This window comes from Manihot esculenta, chromosome 6 (genome assembly GCF_001659605.2).
Source record: "Manihot esculenta cultivar AM560-2 chromosome 6, M.esculenta_v8, whole genome shotgun sequence".
Classification (NCBI taxonomy): Eukaryota; Viridiplantae; Streptophyta; class Magnoliopsida; order Malpighiales; family Euphorbiaceae; genus Manihot; species Manihot esculenta.
The window spans coordinates 12,929,673-12,953,123 of NC_035166.2; the positions used below are offsets into that span (position 1 = coordinate 12,929,673).

Below are 23,451 nucleotides of genomic sequence, written 5' to 3' on the forward strand. Positions count from 1 at the left end.
GTTTTTATGTAAAAACTCATTTCCATTTTACTTAAAACCATGAAATACCTTAAAACATTTTATGAAAACATGATTCTACCCTACTAGAGGCTTCTGACATCCGAGATTCCACCGGACGGTAGGAATTCCGATACTGGAGTCTAGCCGGGTATTACACTAGTGCCGGTGGCGGTCCGGTTTGAGCGGATTCCAAGCTGTTACAATCTTAATAATATTAAAATAATAATTTTCACAATCATTATTAAGATACTACCGTTTAAACACTAAAATGTAGTTCACACAAATCATAGAGTGAGAAGAGAAATCTAATTTGAAAAAGAAAGATGTCTATAAAAGGATAAGATTCAAAAGCAACTCAATGTAAGAACTACAAAGAAATGGAAAAAATCATTAATACCAAGCGAACCCACTTAAAATCTTTAGTGAACTATGGCCGATGATCAAATTAGCAAGTGAATGTAGTCTTCAGCTTAATGTGCGAAAACAGTAAGGGACAAACTCAAGGGTTATGCCTTTTCTAAGGTGATCCAGAGAATTGCCAAAAGATAAACACTTGTGGATTTTAGTATTTTGGCTATTCACATTTAATTTTATAAATCTGCGAGTATTTTACCAGCTATGTTGGTGAATTCAGATTCCATCATTAATATTAGAGAAGTTATTTTCATTATTAAAATTATTTATCTAGATTTTCTATTATAGTTGCAAATGATAGATAAATTATTCTTTTACTGCTTTTACTGCTCTCATTACAGAGGCTATAAATTCATTTTCTCCTAAAACTCAATAATATCATCTGAATACATTTCTTCAAATCTCTTTCTCTCTCTCTCGAGTCTTCTTCATACTTTTTACATGGTATCAGAGAGGGTAATCGCCAAGAAAACCCTAGATCTGATCTATATCTCCCTTAATCATCGGTGACCCTTTAGAGAATGAAGCACTTGAATCAAGGAATAGATGGAAGAATCTTCATCTCAAATGAATTCGAGGAAAAGATAATGGTTTTACTGTACGAGAAGAGCTAATGGATGGAGATCTGATAAAATTGCACCACTCCGATCATCCAAGTATGATTCTAGTCTCCGCATGTCTAGTTGGAACGAATTATTAATCCTGGTCAAGAGCGATGAGGATTGCTTTAGGCGCTAAACAGAAGTTAGGTTTATAAATGGTATGGTGAAAGTATCAGAAATAGAGTTTGAAACCTATAAGGTCTAGCAATGGTGTGACTACATGGTCACATTGTGGATATTGAATACGATATCCAAAGACTTAATAGAAGGATTCATCTAACCACCTCTGATAGAGAACTGTGGCTAGAAATCATTGAGCGATATAGTGAGTGCAACGGACTTATGATTTATGAAATCCAAAGGAGAATAGCTGCCATCTCGCAAGAAAATACTTTTGTATCTATGTATTTTACCATATTAAAGCAAATATGGGATGAGTTGAGTACTATTGAGCTTTTACCATCTTGTACTTGTGATGTTTCAAAGATAATGGATGGGATCTATAATAAGCAGAAGATTATGTGATTCTTGATGGGGCTTAATAATGCTTTTGAGCCGGTGAAGGACCGAGTGCTGATGATGGATCCATTACCATCAGTTAGTAAGGCCTATTCCACAGTGATGAAATTTAAAGCTTAGAAGCAAATTTCATCCACCTTTTTTGGGAGTTTTGAATCTGTGGCTCTTTTCAATAAGACACAGCCTAATTTTTCAAGCTATAAAAGAGAGCATAAGAAATATGACTAAGAAAGGTCATTGTACACATTGTGAAATCTATTTGATTTCTCTCTAGAGAATGGTAGGCCGAAAGAATTTGGCATTCTATTGAATACTCTTCAAACTGAATTCAGTAGGATGGTCAAGAGCAAGAGTATTGCTTGTTGGAAAGAATCCTCTGCCATGATTGTAAATCAATCAGTTGTTGGAAAGAATCCTCTACCATGATTGTAAATCAATCAGTGATCCTCTGTCATGATTGTAAATCAGTCAGTGATCAAATCTTACCATATTTAGCATAGCACGATTCTAGGACATAATTGAGGGCTCAATCAAAGGTCTAATTGTTCATATCATGTACTATATAAACTCTGTAACTTACTACACAAGAGGTAAGAAAATGAAAACAGTTTTTTTCCTATAATCTCAAGATGGTATCAGAGCAGGTTTCGGTCTAAAAATATAGCCATCCTACAATAATCCTTTACCAGATACCCCTCCCAACTTCTCTCTCTCACCGAAACAACAATGGCCGACCTCCCCAGCCCGGTTGACCAATCCCAGGCAATAATTGATCCAATAGCAGACCTGTCACAAAAACTATTCCAGTTAATTCAGAATAGCCAAGATGGAAATCAGAAATCAGTGAACCAATTCACTCTTAATTCAGCACAGCCACCGTCCGACATAAAATTGAATGATTCCAATTATGTTGTATGGGCAAAGATGATGGAGATGTTTATCACGGCACTACAAGGAGCCGCGAAAGGAGGAGGCACGGGTGTCCCTTATGATCGGAAAGGAGGTATTTTAGGGTTAGAAAGGAGGGCAAATGACCTTTCTACCCCTGTCTCTTTAAATAAATCTAAATGTGCCTCTGCTTGTTTTAATTCTAACAAGGTACAAAATACTAGTGGGTGGATATTTGATTCAGGAGCCACAGACACTATGACTAATGATTCTTCAGATTTTGTTGTGTCAGCCCCACCCTCAAAATCCAATATTCTAAACGCTACCGGTGGCTCTTTCCCGGTCATCGGTGGTGGTACCGTTTCTATAACCCCCACTTTAAATGTCTCCAACAGCCTCTATGTACCTTCCTTATCTTGCAAATTACTCTCTGTCAGTCAGATCACCAAACAGTTAAATTGCAGAGTACTCATGTATCCTCATTTTTGTGTTTTGCAGGATATTCATACGGGCACGGTACTGGGCCGTGGTACTGAGAAAGATGGACTGTACTATGTGGAGGAGATCTCAAGTACTGGGTCAGCTCATTTAGCTCAAGGGTCCTCAACCCGACAGTTATGGCTTTGGCACCGGCGCTACGGCCATCCCTCAAGTGATTATCTTCGTACTTTGTTTCCTGAGTTTAAATCCATTGACATTCCAGTTTGTTCTTCATGCGTGCTTGCTAAGAGTCATAAGAGTACTTATCATATATCCACAAATAAATCTGATACTCCCTTCTCAATAATACACTCTGATGTATGTGGGCCTGCCCCGGAAACTGTCTCCCCTGATTATAGATACTTTGTGACTTTTATTGATGATTGCACTCGTGTTACTTGGGTTTACCTGTTAAGACAAAAAAGTGAAGTGGCTGAGAAATTCTGTGATTTTTTCCGCATGATTAAAACCCAATTTCACAAGACCATTCAAGTCCTCCGATCTGACAATGGGGGGGAATTTGTCAATAACCATCTCCAAACCTTTTTCCGGGATAATGGGATCCTTCACCAAACTGCTTGTCCTTATACACCACAGCAAAATGGGGTTGCTGAAAGGAAAAATCGACATATCCTTGAGACTGCCCGAGCCCTATTGTTTGAAGCCCAAGTTCCTCCTAAGTTTTGGTCTGAAGCAGTTGCCACATCCATTTACCTCATCAATCGACTTCCGTCTCGCATCCTTAATTTCCAATCTCCCTTGCATACCTTGTCCTCTCATCATACCATCCCTTCCCTTCTCAACCTTCCACCTAAAATCTTTGGCTGTACAGTTTATGTTCACATTCCTAAAACACACCGCACTAAACTTGATCCATGTGCTCTTAAGTGTGTTTTCTTTGGTTATGGTGTCCATAAAAAGGGCTATCGGTGTTTTGACCCAATCTCTAAACGGCTCTTCACTACCATGGACTGCACTTTTCTGGAAGAGGAATATTTTTTTCCCTCGCCAACTAGCAGTGAGGGGGAGACAACGGCACAATCACCACCACTGCCAAATTGGCTTAGTCAGGAGGGGCCAGAACTTGATCATTCTTCTCTCCCTGAGTCTACACCAGAACTGGGAGACACTGACCATCTAGTACAGTCCTCGGTCTCAACGTCACAACCAGAACCTGACACCGTAGAATATCCTGAGGAACACACAACTGAGGTATGTGAATCTGAACTTTCCCCTGGTTCTAATAACCTTACTACTGAACCCATTTCCCTTGAGGTTTCTGAAACAGGCCAATATGTCCTACCCCCTCGGAATAATAGAGGAATTCCACCCAGGAGATATGATCCAGAATTCGAGGCAGCCAGGTCCAGATACCCTGTGGCAAATGTTACCAGAGGAGAAAGACTATCACCTCAGTTGGTCAACCTACAGAAAAACATTTGCTCAGAATGGATACCAAAGGATGCCACAGAGGCCCAGAAGGACAAAAGATGGGTTGAGGCGATGGAGACCGAGATGGATGCCCTGGAGAAAAACAAGACCTGGGAAAAATGCTGGCTACCCAAGGGAAAACGACCAGTGGGATGCAAATGGGTGTTTACCATAAAGTATAAGTCAGACGGAACGGTGGACAGATATAAAGCTAGACTTGTAGCAAAAGGATATACTCAGACTTATGGAGTTGACTATTCTGAAACATTCTCTCCAGTAGCAAAAATTGATACAATACGGGTCCTATTCTCTCTAGCTGCAAACCTAGACTAGCCACTTCACCAATTTGATGTGAAAAATGCTTTCTTACATGGTGATCTGGAGGAGGAAGTATACATGGATGCTCCACCAGGGTTCATGAGTGGATATAGAAGGGGAGAAGTGTGTCGATTGAGGCGAGCCTTGTATGGGTTGAAACAGTCACCCAGAGCATGGTTTGGGAGATTTACTCAAGCAATGAAGAAAAATGGATATCGACAGAGTAACTCCGATCACACTCTATTCTTGAAGAGGCAAGGAAGGAAGATCACATGTTTGATTATATACGTGGATGACATGATTATAACTGGAGATGATGTGGATGAAATCAAACAATTGAGGGACAATTTATTCCAAGAATTTGAGATGAAAGACCTGGGGATGCTAAAATATTTTCTTGGAATCGAAGTTCTCAGATCAAACCAGGGAATTCTAATATCACAGAGAAAGTACATTCTTGATCTGTTAACTGAAACAGGAATGATAGATTGCAAACCAGTCGACACTCCGATAATTGTAATACCCGGCTAGAGTCCGGCACCGGAATTCCTGTTGTCTGGTGGAATCCGGGGTGCTGGGATTCGATAAAAGGGTAGGATTTTTGTTTTCTAAGTGTTATGCTGTGTTTTAAGGTTTGTGAGTTATATAGTTTGGAGTTGAAATGAACCAAGGCAGAGGAGCCAAGTTCGGCCGCCGAAGATAAGTTCGGCCGCCGAAAGTGCCCAATATTCGGCTTCCGAATTCAGGTTCGGCCCCCGAATGTTGCATGGTTTTGCATGCGATTCGGCAGCCGAAGCTGAGTTGCTTAGCCAGCAGTTTTGTCTCCCTTAGTCAGCATTTTGGACAGGTGTCATCACCAGATCATGTCCAGAAGTTGGTCACATCTCCCATGCTTTATCTGCACGCTTTGAGCTGCTGTGGAAAGTTTTGAAGGGAAACCAAACTTAGTTTTGAATGGTTTGAAGCAAAAAGCTCCGTTTGTGCGAGTTTGAGAGCTTGAGGAGAGTTGGTCCGTTTTCCTTAGTTCAGAGTGTTCAGCTTCTTGTTACAGGAGGTAAGTGACGCTCTTGACCATGTGTCTATGTTTTCTGCAGGTTTTATTGGAGTTGTGGAGAGAGAGATGCATGTTTAGGTTTAAATGGGAGTTTTGATGATTTATGCATGTATACATGTTTCTGTGTTATGTTTGATTTGTTGTTCGGGGTTATTAGATAGTTTTGGACCCCTGTGATCATATACGTGAGTATATGTGTGTTGAGGAGTTGGAGTATATATGGTTTGAGTGGTTGAAGGGAAGGAGAAGATGGTTTGCCGTTGAAGCTGAGTTCTGAACGAACTCAGGTTCGGCAGCCGAAGGTTCATTCGGCCGCCGAACCTCCTGCATGGTGGCTTGGCTGCCACAGCTTGCCCCCGAGTGTTTTTGCATGTTCGGCTCTGTTTGGGGGATTCGGCCGCCGAAGGTGCCGCCGAAGGTGCTTGAGGTTCGTCTCTGGAGAGGACTTTCGGCCGCCGAACCTGCCGCCGAAAGTGTCCTGTCCAGCTCTTCTTTTGCATGCTTTGCTTGAGTTTTAGAGTGAGTTTAAGGGGATTCTTGGGGAGTGCTTATGATAGTTTGGTCCCTCATATTGAGTCTTTATGTGCTTATACAGACCAGAGGAACCAGAGAGAGCAGCAGTGAGTACTGCTTCAGAGTGTACAGAACCTGCAGAGTCAGTCCAGAGCCAGAGGTGAGTGGAACTAAACTGATTCCTTGATTTAATTCAGACAATAACTGCTTTTAGCATATTTCATGCATCATATTTATGCCATAGGGTGATTGCATTAGAATGCATAAAGATGTTGCATTGCATAGCTTCATTGTTGGTGTGGGTAAATGCTGAATGATCCAGTAGTTCCAGACAGGAAGACCAGGACCCCATTCTACGGCCTGGCAGGTAAAGGAAGACCAGGACCCCATGCTACGGCCTGGCAGGTATAGGCACATGGTCTATACTGGTAAAGGGTAAGTACAGGTGTTATATACACACATATACATATATGGTACAGGAAGTCCAGGACCCCAGTCTACGGCCTGGCACGGTTTACTGGGACTATGTGGTGACAGGTTTACTCTTGATGTGGACTGTCTGTGTTATGATGCATTCCATCAGATCATATTTTATTGAAATGTTTTCGTATTCTACTCACTGGGCTATAGAGCTCATCCCACTCCCTTAACCCCAGTCTTGCAGGTTCAGTGTACAGTGTACAGGGGATGTTCAGAGGAAGTCAGAAAAAGAGAAGAGACTTGTAATAGCTTAGAGTGGACATGTAATATTAAAGAGATATGCTTGTTGTATATTCAGTTAGATATGTGCTTGACTTAGTGGTTTGTGTTGTAAATCTTTTGTTGTGTACATGATCTGTATATGTATATGTGTTTACAGAGAATGTGAAAAACCAGGCTTACCAGGTATGAGACAACCCATCTAGAGCAAGCTCTAGTCAGGGGTACAGAGTACTGGGTACTGAGATAGTGCATGCACAGGTTAAGCCCTGGTACAGAGAAAAGAATTGTTATTTTCACAGTTTATGTTTGATCATGTATGAGATTTACAGGTACACAGAGGGTATAGCAGGCTTGCTACGGGTTCTGGCGGCCTTAAGCTGACCTGAATCCTAGCGCCGGTGACGGTCCATTTTGGGGTCGTTACAGATTGGTATCAGAGCCCTAGGTTTACATGATCGGACCTATAGAGAGAGTGTCGGGCTCATAGAGATTACAGTTGATCAAGCACAATAGGGAATCATGTCCACTAGGATAGGATGTGGAGTCCTGTCTTTTTGATTCTATGAAATGTGCATGTGTATTATGATTGAGCTATATGTTTATGTGCTGATACGCTAAAGTATGTGTTGTTTTTCAGAGTTAAGATGCGAGGAACTCGTCGATCAGCTCGATTGACTGGAGTCCCATTAGATAGTGAGGAATTCGCTGCTCGTCCTCCTGCATTGCCCAGGGCAAGGTCTCAGAGATCTAGCAGGGAAGGCATGTCAATAGACCCTAGAAGGTCTGTAGACGAGAGCCGAAGAGGGATAGTTAGAGGAGGTAGATCAGAGGAAGAGAGGGAGGCCATGGAGACTGATCCGTCTATGGATGAAGGTATGGGAGAATCTCTGGGAGGTGTTCAGGCCTCAGGTTTTGATTATCCAGCTGTTTCCCAAGATCCAGAGTATCCGATGGAAGGTATGTCGGAGTACTCTCGATTTGATCCATATCCTACATCTATGCCATATATGCCATATCCTTACTATTACCCATTATATCCACCATATCCTATGTATCCATCCTCCCCTATCCATCCAAGTGCAGCACACCCAGAAATAAATGAACCAGTACCTCCACCACCACAAACAGAACCAGTAGTCCCTGGTGTACAAATACCTCCACCTAGTTCATCTGGGAGTAAGGTGCAGATGACTGAGTACCTTAAATTGGATGCTCTGAAGTTTAATACAGGAGATGATCCATTTGAGTATCTGAGATGTGTGAAAATGATTACTGATGAGTTGGGTGCGGATGGTAGTAGAGCCATTGAGATGGCGGGATTTACACTAAAGTGTAGAAAGGCTCGGGAATGGTTCAGAAACTATATCGAGCCTAGAATGAACAGTATGTAGTGGGGAGAGTTTGCTAATGAGTTTGCAGGATGGGCTTTTCCTGATAGCTCCAGGGAGATGAAGCTAATAGAGTTTGAGCAGTTAAGACAAACAGATGAGATGACGGTTGATGAGTTTACGGATAAGTTCCTAGATTTGCTTCAGTACGTGGGTCAGGCCTATGATACTGATCAGAAGAAAGGTAGAAGATATACCATGAGACTTCATCCCAGGTATTCTTCTTTGATCCTTCCAGCAGAAAAGGAGAGTTTCCACTCTATTGTGGATGCAGCTAGAAAGATGGAAGCTAGTGCCAATATTCAAAAACAGTCTCAGGCACAGGCTTCGGGTTCTAAGGCCCCCAGTTCAGGCACCTCAGGTAGCAAAAGATGGGATAAGACAAAAGGAACAAAGAGTAGGTTCTGGAGTAAAGTCAAGTCTGGTCTGGGAATGGGTAGTGGCTCAAGCTCTGGCACAGCTATTCCAGCATGTAGGAGATGTGGACGACCACACAGAGGAGCTTGTCAGTTGGGATCTTCAGCCTGTTTTAGATGTGGACAGGTGGGGCATTTTGCTCGAGAGTGTCCTCAGGTGACTTTTGTGGCACCTTCCCAGCAGATGAGTTCAGGCAGTGTAGCACAGCCAGTAGGGCAGCCAGTGGCTCCAGCCATGCCTCAGAGTAGTGGCAGAGGTAGAGGGAGAGGGGCAGCCTCTACTTCAGCAGCAGGTTCCCGAGGTGGAAATCCTGTAGCCCCAGCACGGATTTTCACTATGACTCAGGAGGAGGCGAATACATCGAACACAGTGGTGTCAGGTAATCTCATCATTGGGTGTTCAGATGTGTATGCTTTGATGGACCCCGGTGCTTCTCATTCCTTTATTGCTTCGAGAGCCATAGAGAGATTGGGTTTGATCAGTTCTGAGTTAGAGTATCCTCTCTGGGTCAGTGGACCTAGATGTGACCCATCAGTGGCAGTGTCAGTCTGTCGTTTCAGTCCAGTGTTTGTCGAGGGTAGATACCTTCCAGCTGACCTTGTGGTTCTAGATTTGACAGATTTTGATGTCATTCTAGGGATGGATTGGTTATCTACATATAGTGCTACGTTGGACTGTCGAGAGAAGGTAGTTAGTCTCAGAGACCAGGATGGGTCAGAGTGTGTCTTCAGAGGAGATAGGAGAGGTACACTCAGAGGTCTGATTTCAGCCCTTCAGGCTCGTCGTTTGCTTAGGAGGGGTTGTCAGGGGTTTCTAGCTCATGTGAGAGAGCTAGACAGTCAGGTGAGGGAACCAGCCACAGTACCAGTAGTCCGAGAGTTTTTCGATGTGTTCCCAGACGATTTGCCAGGACTACCACCTGATAGGGAGATAGGGTTTGACATTGACTTACTGCCAGGTACCAGACCTATCTCTATTCCTCCCTACAGGATGGCGCCAGCAGAGTTAAAAGAGTTGAAAGAACAGTTGCAGGACTTGGTAGATAAGGGTTTCATCCGCCCTAGTACCTCACCTTGGGGTGCTCCAGTGCTTTTTGTCAAAAAGAAGGATGGATCCCTCAGACTTTGTATTGACTACAGACAGTTAAACAAGGTCACTACCAAGAATAGATATCCTTTACCTAGGATTGATGATCTCTTTGACCAGCTAGCTGGAGCAGGTTGTTTCTCAAAAATAGATTTGAGATCCGGATATCATCAGTTGAGAGTCAGAGAGACAGATGTGCCTAAGACAGCTTTCAGGACCAGATATGGGCATTATGAGTTCTTAGTAATGCCGTTCGGGTTGACTAACGCCCCTGCAGCATTCATGGATCTCATGAATAGAGTGTTCAGCGAGTATCTGGATCACTTTGTGATTGTCTTTATTGATGACATCTTAGTGTATTCCAGAGATGCAGAGGAGCATGCCCAGCATCTGAGGATAGTTCTGCAGACACTGAGAGAGCATGGGTTGTATGCCAAGTTCTCAAAGTGTGAGTTTTGGTTGAGGAGTATTTCCTTCTTGGGACATGTAGTATCAGCAGATGGGATTGCGGTAGACCCCAAGAAGATAGAGGCTGTAGCTAACTGGCCCAGACCCACTACAGTGACTGAGATTAAAAGCTTCCTGGGACTGGCAGGTTACTACAGGAGGTTCGTTCAGAACTTCTCGAAGATAGCAGCTCCTATGACCAAATTGACTCAGAAGAACCAGAAGTTTATCTGGTCAGACCAGTGTGAAGAGAGCTTTGAGGAGCTCAAGAGGAGATTGACAACAGCACCAGTGTTAGCTCTGCCTGTCAGTAATGAAGAGTTCACAGTGTTCTGTGATGCATCTCGAGTGGGGTTGGGTTGTGTATTGATGCAGAGTGATAGAGTAATACCTTATGCTTCTAGACAGTTGAAGAAGCACGAGTTGAATTACCCTACCCATGACCTAGAGATGGCAGCAGTTATCTTTGCACTTAAGATGTGGCGGCATTACCTCTACGGGGTTAAATGCGAGATCTTCACCGATCACAAGAGTTTACAGTACATCTTAAGTCAGAGAGAGCTGAATTTGCGGCAGAGAAGGTGGGTCGAATTGCTCAGTGATTATGATTGTAAAATCCAGTATCATCCGGGTAAGGCAAATGTTGTCGCAGACGCCCTAAGCCGGAAGTCACTAGGCAGTTTATCCCATATAGCAGCAGAGCGGAAACCAGTTGTGATGGAGCTTTATAAGCTCTTTGACGAGGGATTACAGCTAGAGTTGTCTGGTACAGGTGCGTTGATAGCACAGATGAGAGTGACACCTGTGTTTCTGAAGCAGATAGCTCAGAGACAGCATGAGGACCCTGAGTTGATGAAAATTGCCAGGACTGTTCAGTCAGGCAATAGTGTAGAGTTCAGATTTGACAGCAAAGGGATCCTTCACTATGGGAGTCGACTTTGTGTACCAGATAGGGGCAGTGTGAAGGAAGACATTATGAGGGAAGCTCATAATGCGAGGTATAGTGTTCACCCAGGAACCACCAAGATGTATCAGGATCTGAAAAGGGTCTATTGGTGGCCAGCCATGAAGAAAGAAGTGGCGCAGTTCGTAACAGCCTGTGAGGTTTGTCAGAGGGTGAAATTAGAGCATCAGAAACCAGCCGGAATGCTTAACCCATTACCGATTCCAGAATGGAAATGGGAGAACATAGCCATGGATTTTGTAGTGGGTTTACCAGTAGCGTCCAACAGGATAGACTCGATATGGGTGATTGTGGACAGACTCACGAAATCTGCTCATTTTCTTCCAGTACGGAGTAACTATTCTGTGGATAAGTTGGCACAGGTCTATCTGGATGAGATAGTGAGATTACATGGAGTTCCAGTGTCTATAGTTTCAGACAGAGGACCTCAGTTTACCTCCCGCTTTTGGCGGAGTCTGCAAAGTGCAATGGGCACGAGATTGGATTTTAGTACTGCTTTCCACCCACAGACTGATGGACAGTCAGAAAGGACCATCCAGACCATAGAGGATATGCTTCGACTATGTGTGTTAGACTTTGGCGGTTCTTGGAGGCAGCATCTACCTTTGGTGGAGTTTGCCTACAATAACAGCCATCATACGAGCATCGGGATGGCTCCTTATGAAGCTTTGTATGGGAGGAAGTGCAGATCCCCTGTTTGCTGGGAAGAGGTAGGAGAGAAGGCTCTTGCAGGGCCAGAGTTAGTAGACATTACCAGTAGAATGGTGCCCATGATCAGAGAGAGAATCAGAACAGCTCAGAGTAGACAGAAAAGTTATGCAGACGTTCGCAGAAAGCAGTTAGAGTTTCAAGAGGGTAATTGGGTCTTGCTAAAAGTGTCTCCAATGAAAGGAGTGGTTCGTTTTGGAAAGAAAGGTAAATTGGCTCCACGGTACATTGGACCCTTTGAGGTGTTGCAGAGGATCGGAAATGTGTCGTATAAGCTGGATTTACCTGCTTCTATGGAGAGAATTCACCCGGTATTTCATGTTTCTATGCTACGACAGTTTGTGTCAGATCCGAATCAGGTTCTGAGTGAGCCTGAGGTGGAGATTCATACGGATCTCACCTATATGGAGCAGCCAGTGCGGATTCTGGACACGCAGATCAGACAGCTAAGGAACAAGGAGATTCCGATGGTGAAAGTTCTATGGAACCACCATAATCTAGAAGAGTGCACCTGGGAGACGCGGGAGTCTATGCTCCAACAGTATCCATATTTGTTTTGAGGTTAGTTTTCTCCGTTTCATGTGTTAATTGTGGTTTGTTTTAGGAACATCCGAGGACGAATGTTCTTAAGGGGGGGAGAATGTAATACCCGACTAGAGTCCGGCACCGGAATTCCTGTTGTCTGGTGGAATCCGGGGTGCTGGGATTCGATAAAAGGGTAGGATTTTTGTTTTCTAAGTGTTATGCTGTGTTTTAAGGTTTGTGAGTTATATAGTTTGGAGTTGAAATGAACCAAGGCAGAGGAGCCAAGTTCGGCCGCCGAAGATAAGTTCGGCCATCGAAAGTGCCCAATATTCGGCTTCCGAATTCAGGTTCGGCCCCCGAATGTTGCATGGTTTTGCATGCGATTCGGCAGCCGAAGCTGAGTTGCTTAGCCAGCAGTTTTGTCTCCCTTAGTCAGCATTTTGGACAGGTGTCATCACCAGATCATGTCCAGAAGTTGGTCACATCTCCCATGCTTTATCTGCACGCTTTGAGCTGCTGTGGAAAGTTTTGAAGGGAAACCAAACTTAGTTTTGAATGGTTTGAAGCAAAAAGCTCCGTTTGTGCGAGTTTGAGAGCTTGAGGAGAGTTGGTCCGTTTTCCTTAGTTCAGAGTGTTCAGCTTCTTGTTACAGGAGGTAAGTGACGCTCTTGACCATGTGTCTATGTTTTCTGCAGGTTTTATTGGAGTTGTGGAGAGAGAGATGCATGTTTAGGTTTAAATGGGAGTTTTGATGATTTATGCATGTATACATGTTTCTGTGTTATGTTTGATTTGTTGTTCGGGGTTATTAGATAGTTTTGGACCCCTGTGATCATATACGTGAGTATATGTGTGTTGAGGAGTTGGAGTATATATGGTTTGAGTGGTTGAAGGGAAGGAGAAGATGGTTTGCCGTTGAAGCTGAGTTCTGAACGAACTCAGGTTCGGCAGCCGAAGGTTCATTCGGCCGCCGAACCTCCTGCATGGTGGCTTGGCTGCCACAGCTTGCCCCCGAGTGTTTTTGCATGTTCGGCTCTGTTTGGGGGATTCGGCCGCCGAAGGTGCCGCCGAAGGTGCTTGAGGTTCGTCTCTGGAGAGGACTTTCGGCCGCCGAACCTGCCGCCGAAAGTGTCCTGTCCAGCTCTTCTTTTGCATGCTTTGCTTGAGTTTTAGAGTGAGTTTAAGGGGATTCTTGGGGAGTGCTTATGATAGTTTGGTCCCTCATATTGAGTCTTTATGTGCTTATACAGATCAGAGGAACCAGAGAGAGCAGCAGTGAGTACTGCTTCAGAGTGTACAGAACCTGCAGAGTCAGTCCAGAGCCAGAGGTGAGTGGAACTAAACTGATTCCTTGATTTAATTCAGACAATAACTGCTTTTAGCATATTTCATGCATCATATTTATGCCATAGGGTGATTGCATTAGAATGCATAAAGATGTTGCATTGCATAGCTTCATTGTTGGTGTGGGTAAATGCTGAATGATCCAGTAGTTCCAGACAGGAAGACCAGGACCCCATTCTACGGCCTGGCAGGTAAAGGAAGACCAGGACCCCATGCTACGGCCTGGCAGGTATAGGCACATGGTCTATACTGGTAAAGGGTAAGTACAGGTGTTATATACACACATATACATATATGGTACAGGAAGTCCAGGACCCCAGTCTACGGCCTGGCACGGTTTACTGGGACTATGTGGTGACAGGTTTACTCTTGATGTGGACTGTCTGTGTTATGATGCATTCCATCAGATCATATTTTATTGAAATGTTTTCGTATTCTACTCACTGGGCTATAGAGCTCATCCCACTCCCTTAACCCCAGTCTTGCAGGTTCAGTGTACAGTGTACAGGGGATGTTCAGAGGAAGTCAGAAAAAGAGAAGAGACTTGTAATAGCTTAGAGTGGACATGTAATATTAAAGAGATATGCTTGTTGTATATTCAGTTAGATATGTGCTTGACTTAGTGGTTTGTGTTGTAAATCTTTTGTTGTGTACATGATCTGTATATGTATATGTGTTTACAGAGAATGTGAAAAACCAGGCTTACCAGGTATGAGACAACCCATCTAGAGCAAGCTCTAGTCAGGGGTACAGAGTACTGGGTACTGAGATAGTGCATGCACAGGTTAAGCCCTGGTACAGAGAAAAGAATTGTTATTTTCACAGTTTATGTTTGATCATGTATGAGATTTACAGGTACACAGAGGGTATAGCAGGCTTGCTACGGGTTCTGGCGGCCTTAAGCTGACCTGAATCCTAGCGCCGGTGACGGTCCATTTTGGGGTCGTTACGATTCTAGGACATAATTGAGGGCTCAATCAAAGGTCTAATTGTTCATATCATGTACTATATAAACTCTGTAACTTACTACACAAGAGGTAAGAAAATGAAAACAATTTTTTTCCTATAATCTCAAGATTGCTTGTGTGGGATCCATTAAAGGACTGTTCACAAACATACATGATTTTGCTGATAATTCTCATTCTATTAGTATTCTTGCTGCTACTATTTATGATATCAATTTATGGATTATAGATATTGGTGCTACAGATCACATGTCACCCACTAAATACTGTTTTGACTCTTTGACTTTCTTGCTCACTCCTACTCTTGTTCATTTACCTAATGGCACAACCACTAAGGTTTCTCATAATGGAAACATAACTTTGAATTCAAACATCACTCTACAAAATGTTCTATACATTCTTAACTTTTAGTATAGCTTACTATCAGTTAGTAAACTCCTAAAAAATACTCAGTTTCAACTCATTTTTATCCCACATGTTGTGTCTTCCAGAACCAACAGATTGATAATATTATAGCAGTTGGAAAGGAGGAAGTAGATCTATATAGAATGGATAAGTTGAGCTTCTTATCCTTTTTCATAAATCAAAATCTGCAAAACTTAAATAATGTGTATGTTGGTCAGTTTTTACACAAAACTTCTATACCAATTGTAAATACCATGTGTTTTAATCATTCTACTAATAAAGAAAGTCTTACTTCAAACTCTTTTTTCTCTACTCTACATGCTAAACTAGAACATACTTTAGTTCACAAAATATTACATATTTCAAAATTGAATGTTGATATGGAAAATAGTTTTTAATGCTTAATTTGTCCTTTAGCTACGTAACATAGATTGTCTTTTCATCTTTCATAAACTCACACTACTACAGCCTTTGGGTTGGTTCATATGGACCTATGGGGCCCATATCAAGTTCAGTTTGTCACTAGGACTAAATACTTAACTATGATAGATGATTATAGTAAAACTACCTAGACTTTCATGATGCAACATAAATCTCAATATTCTAATCTAATAGAAAAATTCTTGTCATGGTGCATAATTAATTTGAAATAGTAGTTAAGGTTATTAGAAGTTATAATGGTAGAGAGTTTCTTAACACACAATGTGAGAATTTATCTATAGAAAAGGGGATAATTCACCAAACTTATTGTCCATATACTCCACGACAAAATAGAGTAGTTAAAAGAAAACATAGGTGTTTATTAGAAGTTGATAGAACATTCAAATTTCATGCTCAATTACTCAAAAAATTCTAGTCTGAATGTGTGCTTCCTGCCACATATGTTATTAATAGATTGCCTGCTAAAAAATTAAACTGGTTGACTCCTTATGAAATATTGCATAAAAGAAAATCTAAATATGATCATTTGAGAGTGATTAGGTGCTTATCTTATACTTATAATGTTGCATCTAATAAAAATAAAATGGATCAAAGGGGAATAAAATCTATTTTATTGGGTTATTCTTGCTCATAAAAAATGTCTCCCTACTCAATAAGAGCTTCAACCATTCCACTACACACAAAGAAGATCCACTAGACAACTAATAAAACCTAATTGGCTTAAAGACTTTGAAAAGTTTACTTAAATCCTCAATAAAAATTTTGGTCCATTGAACCACTTAAAGTAAATAATATTAATCAATTAATTTAAAAAGTTAATTGTCATTTACTCTTCCGTTAAATGGAAAGAAATTCTTCTCATTTCCATCCCAAATAAAAGCATAATCTATTTTAATTGCTTTGTCCTCTGTAACCATTTTTCTATTTATAATTACAAGATTGATTATGGGTTGCTCCAATTTTTTTTGAAATTTCTCTCATTCACCTCTCTTTCCTCTTCTTCCTTCCCTCTCTCTTTCACTTCTCATAAAAACCTTTGTTTTACAATCTACATTTTCTATGCATTTAAAGTGCACAATCTGCCTCTCTCTTCCTATTGACTCTTTTTCTTTCGTTAAATTCCCACCTCATCTTTCCAGGAGTTTTCACTAGGATACAAAACAAAGTATTCATAAATTCAAGAAACAGAGGAGCTAAGGAAAATGCTGAGGTTCTATTATTTTTTATTTTTTTTTTCTTTTTCTCTTTTTGTTTCACTTTCTTTCTTCCTTTTTTTTCCCTTCATTTTTGACATACCTCAGTTAACAATAGAACTTAGCGAATAATAATGGAAAACTATTATTCAAGAAAAAGTTTAATATAATAATTTATAATATATGAGGAAATTGGTAATTTTTAGCCATGGACAAGGAGCTTCATTTTAAGAGCTACAATTTTTGCATGCTTTTCTACTAAGAACAATCCATTATAACAAGATAAAAAAAAAAAAAAAGGAAAATTTGCACAGTATGAAATAATATAGAATAAGGGATACTGTCAACATATATACTATTTTGGTTTTAGCTTTTCATTAATTAATATCAATAAACAAAATTCAACATTGTTGATATTGAAATTATATACCAAATTTGATTTGTGAGGCTTTTATTAACATTTACAGAGAGAATTGTTGCTTTAAGAAATTTGGATATTCCTTAATGTCTATTAGTCACATGATCTATATCTGCTTAACTTGATCCTTTTTTAGTTGATTTATGGTTTAATTTTTGTTAAGAGATTCAATGGACCAAAAATTTTATTAAGGATTTAAGTGAATTTTTCAAATTTCATCAGGAGTTGAAAGAGGTCTTTTGCCAACAATAAAAAATAAGTTATAAAGTATTTTTTATATAAAAAATATTTTCTAAATATAAGTTTGGTTTAATTTTATTTAGAATTTAATTGAATTTCATATAATTTTATAAAATAGAATTGAATCAAACACTATATAAGTAATCAACATACCTCTTGTGTATACAAATTCTGTAATGTTATTGCCACTCAAGTCCAATGCCACTGGCTTGCTTTTGCCCAATTCTAATTTAATAAGAAGGCAAAAATAATTATATAACTACAAAATTTTTACGATCAAATTGTGAAAAAACAAAAAGAAAAGGAATAAAAAAATAAAAAAATAATATATAACCTTTGAAATTGAATAGTTCTTTCAATTGATTATATTTTAAATCTAAATATTTGAGAGATGAAAGTCTAGCGAGTGGTGATAAAAGACTGATATTAATATGATTATAATCCAAATCAAGGTACTCCAAATTGCTCAGTTTCAGTAATTCCTCACTATGTGTATAAGTTATTATTTGCTTATAGTTAATTTAAAAAAAAAAATTATGAAAGAAGTAAAAGATAAATTCCTACCATTTCAAGATACAAGCCTTCAGTTGCATTATTTCATAAACCCAAGTCCTCCAAACTTATTAGATGATTGAGCTCTGTTGAATAATATAGAAATGGCATTTTTGTATGAGATAATGATGATGACAGCAATGAATAAGGAGGGTAGAAAATCAAGCTCTGTTACCTTCAATGTTAATTATCTCTTTCAATCTATTTCCATATAGACTTAAAATCAAGCTCTGTTGTCACTTAAATCAAGAAACTCCATATTGCCAAGTGCTGATAAATAAAGGAAAAAAAAAAAAAACATTTGTAGTTAAAACATTTAACAAATTTATTAAATAAATAAAGGAAAAAAAAGCTAATTAAGTGAATTTCAATTGAATTCCAAACCTTCATTCTTGATGCAACCAGCTATATTATTTTTCAATAAGGAAAGATAACTCAATTGCTGGAAGGGAAGAAACAAAGAAGCATTTAGATACCAATAATCTCGTTCTGTGCTTCTTACACCATAAAGAGAGAGTTTGATAACATGCCCTATGGTGGCGTTGCAGTCTACATTTACCCAACTACAACAGTCAGCAGTTATACCCCAAGCAGACATAAAAGAAGAAGAAGAAGAATTGAAATGAGATTTGATTTGCAACAGAGCAATTCTCTCATTCTCCAAACATCCATCAGAGCACCAACTCTCTTTTAATAATAAAATCATCATCACCATTATCCAACACTCCTTCATTATGATCTCTTGCATCCCAATACATAAATGCTTTCACCTTTTATAGGCAGATCCCACCCCAATGAGAACTACATCCTACTAATGCCGTATTGTTTGGTTTTAATTACAAGTCATGAATTAATTTTGAATCAATTAGTACTATCATTTTCTTTGAATAAATTATGCAAGTTGTAAGACTTCTCTATGCGACGAGATTCCATCCTACTAAAAGGGACTGTTAATTATTTTATTTTATATAAAATTTTAAAAATAACCAAATTTGAATAAAATTGAGAATTCAATTAGGAGTTAATTCAATAATTTTCTAAATATAAGTTATTTTCCGTAAATAAATAAAATTTTAATTTATTTTTTTTTTTAAATCAAAACTCTTTAAATAACTTACTCACCTAACCCTATTTCATAAAAGAGCTGTTTAAATCATATTTCATATAAAAGCTGTTTAAACTAAGTTTTAATACATTTTACAAATTCTGAACTGTGAAATATAAAAAAGAATTAAGATATTTTTTTTAATATTACATGTTACTGAAGAAATATGCAGGGATTTTATTAAGAAAGTTTTCGCAAGCTCAATTTGGAGGCAAATATAGTAAAGGAAATGCACATTTTACATTATTTATTGATGTTGAAAGTAAAAGTATGTAAATACATAATTCTTGATATTGATTTCACCATCAAAATAATTTAAACTTGGACAAACAACTAAGATTGTCTATTAGAAAATAGTAGCACTTGTCTATACTAACCTCAACGAAGTAAAACCAAACTTGCCTCCAATATGGATTTATGAATAAAACTCCAGCAATTGTCAACAACACCATAATGTAAGCCACCCCAAAACTCGCATAAAAATCTTCCATGTCAATGAAGCAATTACTTTCTTCAGTATCATTTGAACTTCTTGGGATTGATGGAGAAGATTCCATGGTAGCACAATCTTTTTGCAATGGCCATCCACAAAGAAGAGGGTTATCTCGATAGCTGCTTTCATCAAATGTTGCAAACTGTTTAACCTTTTCCGGTGTTCTACCAGATAAATCATTGCATGATACATTGAAGACTTCCAAAAAATCCAACTCAGTGAGTTGAGAAGGAATGTTCCCTTGCAAGTTGTTGTGTGAAAGATCCAAGCTTTCAATTTGACTCAAGTTAGAAAATGATGCTGGGATTTTTCCATTCAAATTGTTGTGGGATAAATTTAGTACATGGATCTCATTGAGGTAACCAATTTGGATAGGAATTTGGCCTATCAACTTGTTGCATGAGAGATCAATTCCTGAGAAGTAAGCCAACATGCTTGGTTGGTAAGAATATATATTCCTCTTCGTTGTGAATTCTATCTGTTCACCATTAGACAAGGAAGCAAAATTGCTTGTAGATCTTAGACAAGAGGGAATATGACCAGACAGATTATTATGTGAAAGGTCAATCAAGCTTAATTGGGTCAAATTGCACAACTGAATTGGGATTTCCCCTTCAATATTATTATAACCCAAAATCATATAGACCAATTGGTAAAATCTTTCAAACCATGATGGAATGCTTCCAGTCATATTATTGTGGCTAAGATCTAACACAACCAATTGAAGGCAATCGAAAAATGCATCTTCTAATGATCCTTGAAGCTGATTTCTGGACAAATGAACTTCTAACATATGTGAACAGCAAAAATCAGAGGGTAGGCTTCCAGAAATATCATTATTGGATAAGTCTAAAATTTGCAATGAGCTCATATTTCCAAATGAAGAAGGAATGCTACCATTGAAATCATTTTTAGACAAGTACACTGAAGAGATATTATATACTCCCAAAGCTAAACGACGTCGCAGGAGGGAAGCAAAAGCAAGTCAATGCACCGCCAAAACGATGCCGCAGAGGAGAAGCAAAACGACGCAGCATTTATAGATTCAAAACGGCACCGTTTCCTGTGGATGTAATCTGTTCCAAGGGAACCCAGAATATTCTAGAAAAATTCAGAGAAAGAGTTAGTTAGAATTCAGTTTTCCAAATGTGTATATATATGCATGAGAATTAACAAATCAGATATATGAAAATACTCTATTTTTCAATCCAATTTTAGCTATTCTTCTCATGGTATCAGAGCATACCCTGTGTAAACTGCCCAACAAATTCAGATCCAGATCTGAAAGAAACTAACTCAGATCTAGATCTGAAAGAAACCACCCTTCTTTCTTTTCTCAAACCACAAAGTACATTCAGCAAGAGTAATGGCAGAAATTACTGAAGAAAACATACCTGGGAAAGCAGAGAAGGACGACAAGATGATTAAGCTGCAGAACTCTGATTCCCCCAGCATGATTCTTGTCAGTTCTCCTTTAAATGGCAACAATTACCTGACATGGAGCAGATCAATGGTTATAGCCTTGAAAGCAAAAGACAAGCTAGGATTCATAAATGGCAAGTGCAAGATGCCAGATCAAGATGACACAAATTACGAGGAATGGCAGAAGGCAGATAACATGGTAATGTCCTGGATCTTGAATGCTCTTTCAAAGGAATTAGCTGAAGCTTTTCTTTATGCCACAAATGCCTATGAATTATGAAGGAACTGAAACATACATTGAGAATCCTACAACTGAAGATGAAGAAGAAGCACCTGCCACTCTTGAATCAGTCCAAGAACTCTCAGAAGAAAGGGATTCCACACACACAAGAAGAAGCACAAGACTACCTACAAGACCAAGATGGCTAAATGACTTTGTGGCCACCTCTATATGTCCTATTAATCCTGGTGTATTCTCCAACAACACCACAGGTAAATCTCCCCAAATCTATCCCTGTTTTACTTCAGAACCTATTTTCACCCCTCACTACTTGAATTTTGTGGCAAATGTCTCTATAAACTATGAACCTAAATCCTATTCACAAGCTAAGGAAGACAGCAATTGGGTGCAAGCCATGCAAGATGAACTGACAGCCTTAGACACCAATAATACTTGGTACTTAACAACTCTGCCCAAAGGCAAAAGGGCCATTGCCTCAAAATGGGTTTTCAGAATTAAATATAAACCAGACGGTTCAGTTGACAGATTCAAAGCCAGGCTGGTGGCTAAGGGATTTAATCAACAACTTGGAATTGACTATACTGACAACTTTTCTCCAGTAGCCAAATTGGTTACTGTGAGAATGTTCATGGCAATAGCTACTGCAAAAAATTGGCCTATACATCAGCTAGATGTCAATAATGCATACCTACATGGTCATATAGAAGAAGATTTGTATATGCTACCTCCGGAAGGCTATGACAAAGCTCAACCAGGACAAGTGTGCAAACTTATCAAAAGCATCTACGGATTAAAGCAGGCAGGAAGAATGTGGAATAAAGAACTTACCCAATGCTTAACCCAGTTTGGCTTCAAACAATCACCTTTTGATCATTGCCTGTTCACAAGGACAAAGAAAGACAGATTCTTAACATTACTTGTCTATGTTGATGACATCCTTATAGCAGGTCATTCAGAAGAGGATATAGCAGAAATTAAATCTCACCTTGACAAAGCCTTTACAATCAAGGATTTGGGGTACGTCAAGTATTTTCTAGGCTTGCAAATTGCGCGTTCTGAAACTGGATTATTTCTTCATCAAAAGAAATATTTGTTAGATATTCTTCAAGAAACAGGTTGTATGCAAGCTAAACTATCTGACAATCCTCTACCACAAGGAATCAAACTTGACAATACAACAGGAACTATTTTGACCGACCCAGAAAAATATAGGAGGTTAATAGGTAAGTTACTTTACCTCGGAGTCACAAGGCCAGACATCTCCTATGCGACACAGCACCTCAGCCAGTTCATGCAACAGCCGCGTCAACCTCACTGGAACGCAGCACTTCACGTGCTTCGCTATCTGAAAAGTTGTCCAACACGAGGGTTGTTCTTCCCAGCTCAGAGCGACCTCAAGATTCAAGCTTTCTCTGACGCTGACTGGGCTTCCTGTCCGATGACCCGGAAATCTCTTACAGGCTTTTGTATATTCCTCGGACCATCCTTAATATCCTGGAAAACAAAAAAACAGAACACGGTTAGTAAATCCTCAGCAGAAGCTGAGTACAGAAGCATGGCCCTCACGGTGTGCGAGCTAAAGTGGATAACTTACCTGATGAAAGAGTTTCATGCCGATCTGCACCTCCCTATTCCTCTTCACTGTGACAACCAAGCAGCCCAACACATCGCGGCCAACCCAGTTTTCCACGAACGAACGAAACATCTGGATATCGACTGCCACATCGTCCGCGAGCAACTCTCCAGAGGTTTCATATCTACGGTGCACGTACCTTCACGGCAACAAATCGCGGATCTCTTCACAAAACCCTTAGGAGCGGCGCAATTTCAAACCCTTCTGTCCAAGATGGGTTTCCCCAAAATTAGGGCAACTCCATCTTGAGGGGGGCGTGAAGAGATATTATATACTCCCAAAGCTAAACGACGTCGCAGGAGGGAAGCAAAAGCAAGTCAATGCACCGCCAAAACGATGCCGCAGAGGAGAAGCAAAACGACGCAGCATTTATAGATTCAAAACGGCACCGTTTCCTGTGGATGTAATCTGTTCCAAGGGAACCCAGAATATTCTAGAAAAATTCAGAGAAAGAGTTAGTTAGAATTCAGTTTTCCAAATGTGTATATATATGCATGAGAATTAACAAATCAGATATATGAAAATACTCTATTTTTCAATCCA

The 23,451-nt window shown here is 39.9% G+C and overlaps 1 protein-coding gene and 2 long non-coding RNA genes across 3 annotated transcripts; all 3 read right to left on the bottom strand.

The window, feature by feature from the left end:
- Positions 1-17,613: 17,613 nt before the first annotated feature.
- On the bottom strand, positions 17,614-18,238 carry LOC110608331. The gene is made up of 3 exons (XR_006350944.1): positions 18,190-18,238; positions 18,027-18,100; positions 17,614-17,687 (listed from the first exon to the last, which is right to left on the bottom strand). It is a non-coding gene; the product is annotated as an uncharacterized LOC110608331 (long non-coding RNA).
- A 1,089-nt stretch (positions 18,239-19,327) lies between these two features.
- LOC110608438 (receptor-like protein 15) lies at positions 19,328-20,534 on the bottom strand (the record flags this gene model as incomplete). Its single annotated transcript, XM_021747653.2, has 1 exon — positions 19,328-20,534. A coding segment is annotated over one exon (1,110 nt), but the record flags the coding sequence as incomplete, so codon positions are not given.
- A 2-nt stretch (positions 20,535-20,536) lies between these two features.
- On the bottom strand, positions 20,537-23,285 carry LOC122723786. The gene is made up of 6 exons (XR_006350943.1): positions 22,870-23,285; positions 22,513-22,769; positions 22,261-22,347; positions 22,104-22,152; positions 21,007-21,104; positions 20,537-20,713 (listed from the first exon to the last, which is right to left on the bottom strand). It is a non-coding gene; the product is annotated as an uncharacterized LOC122723786 (long non-coding RNA).
- Positions 23,286-23,451: the final 166 nt, after the last annotated feature.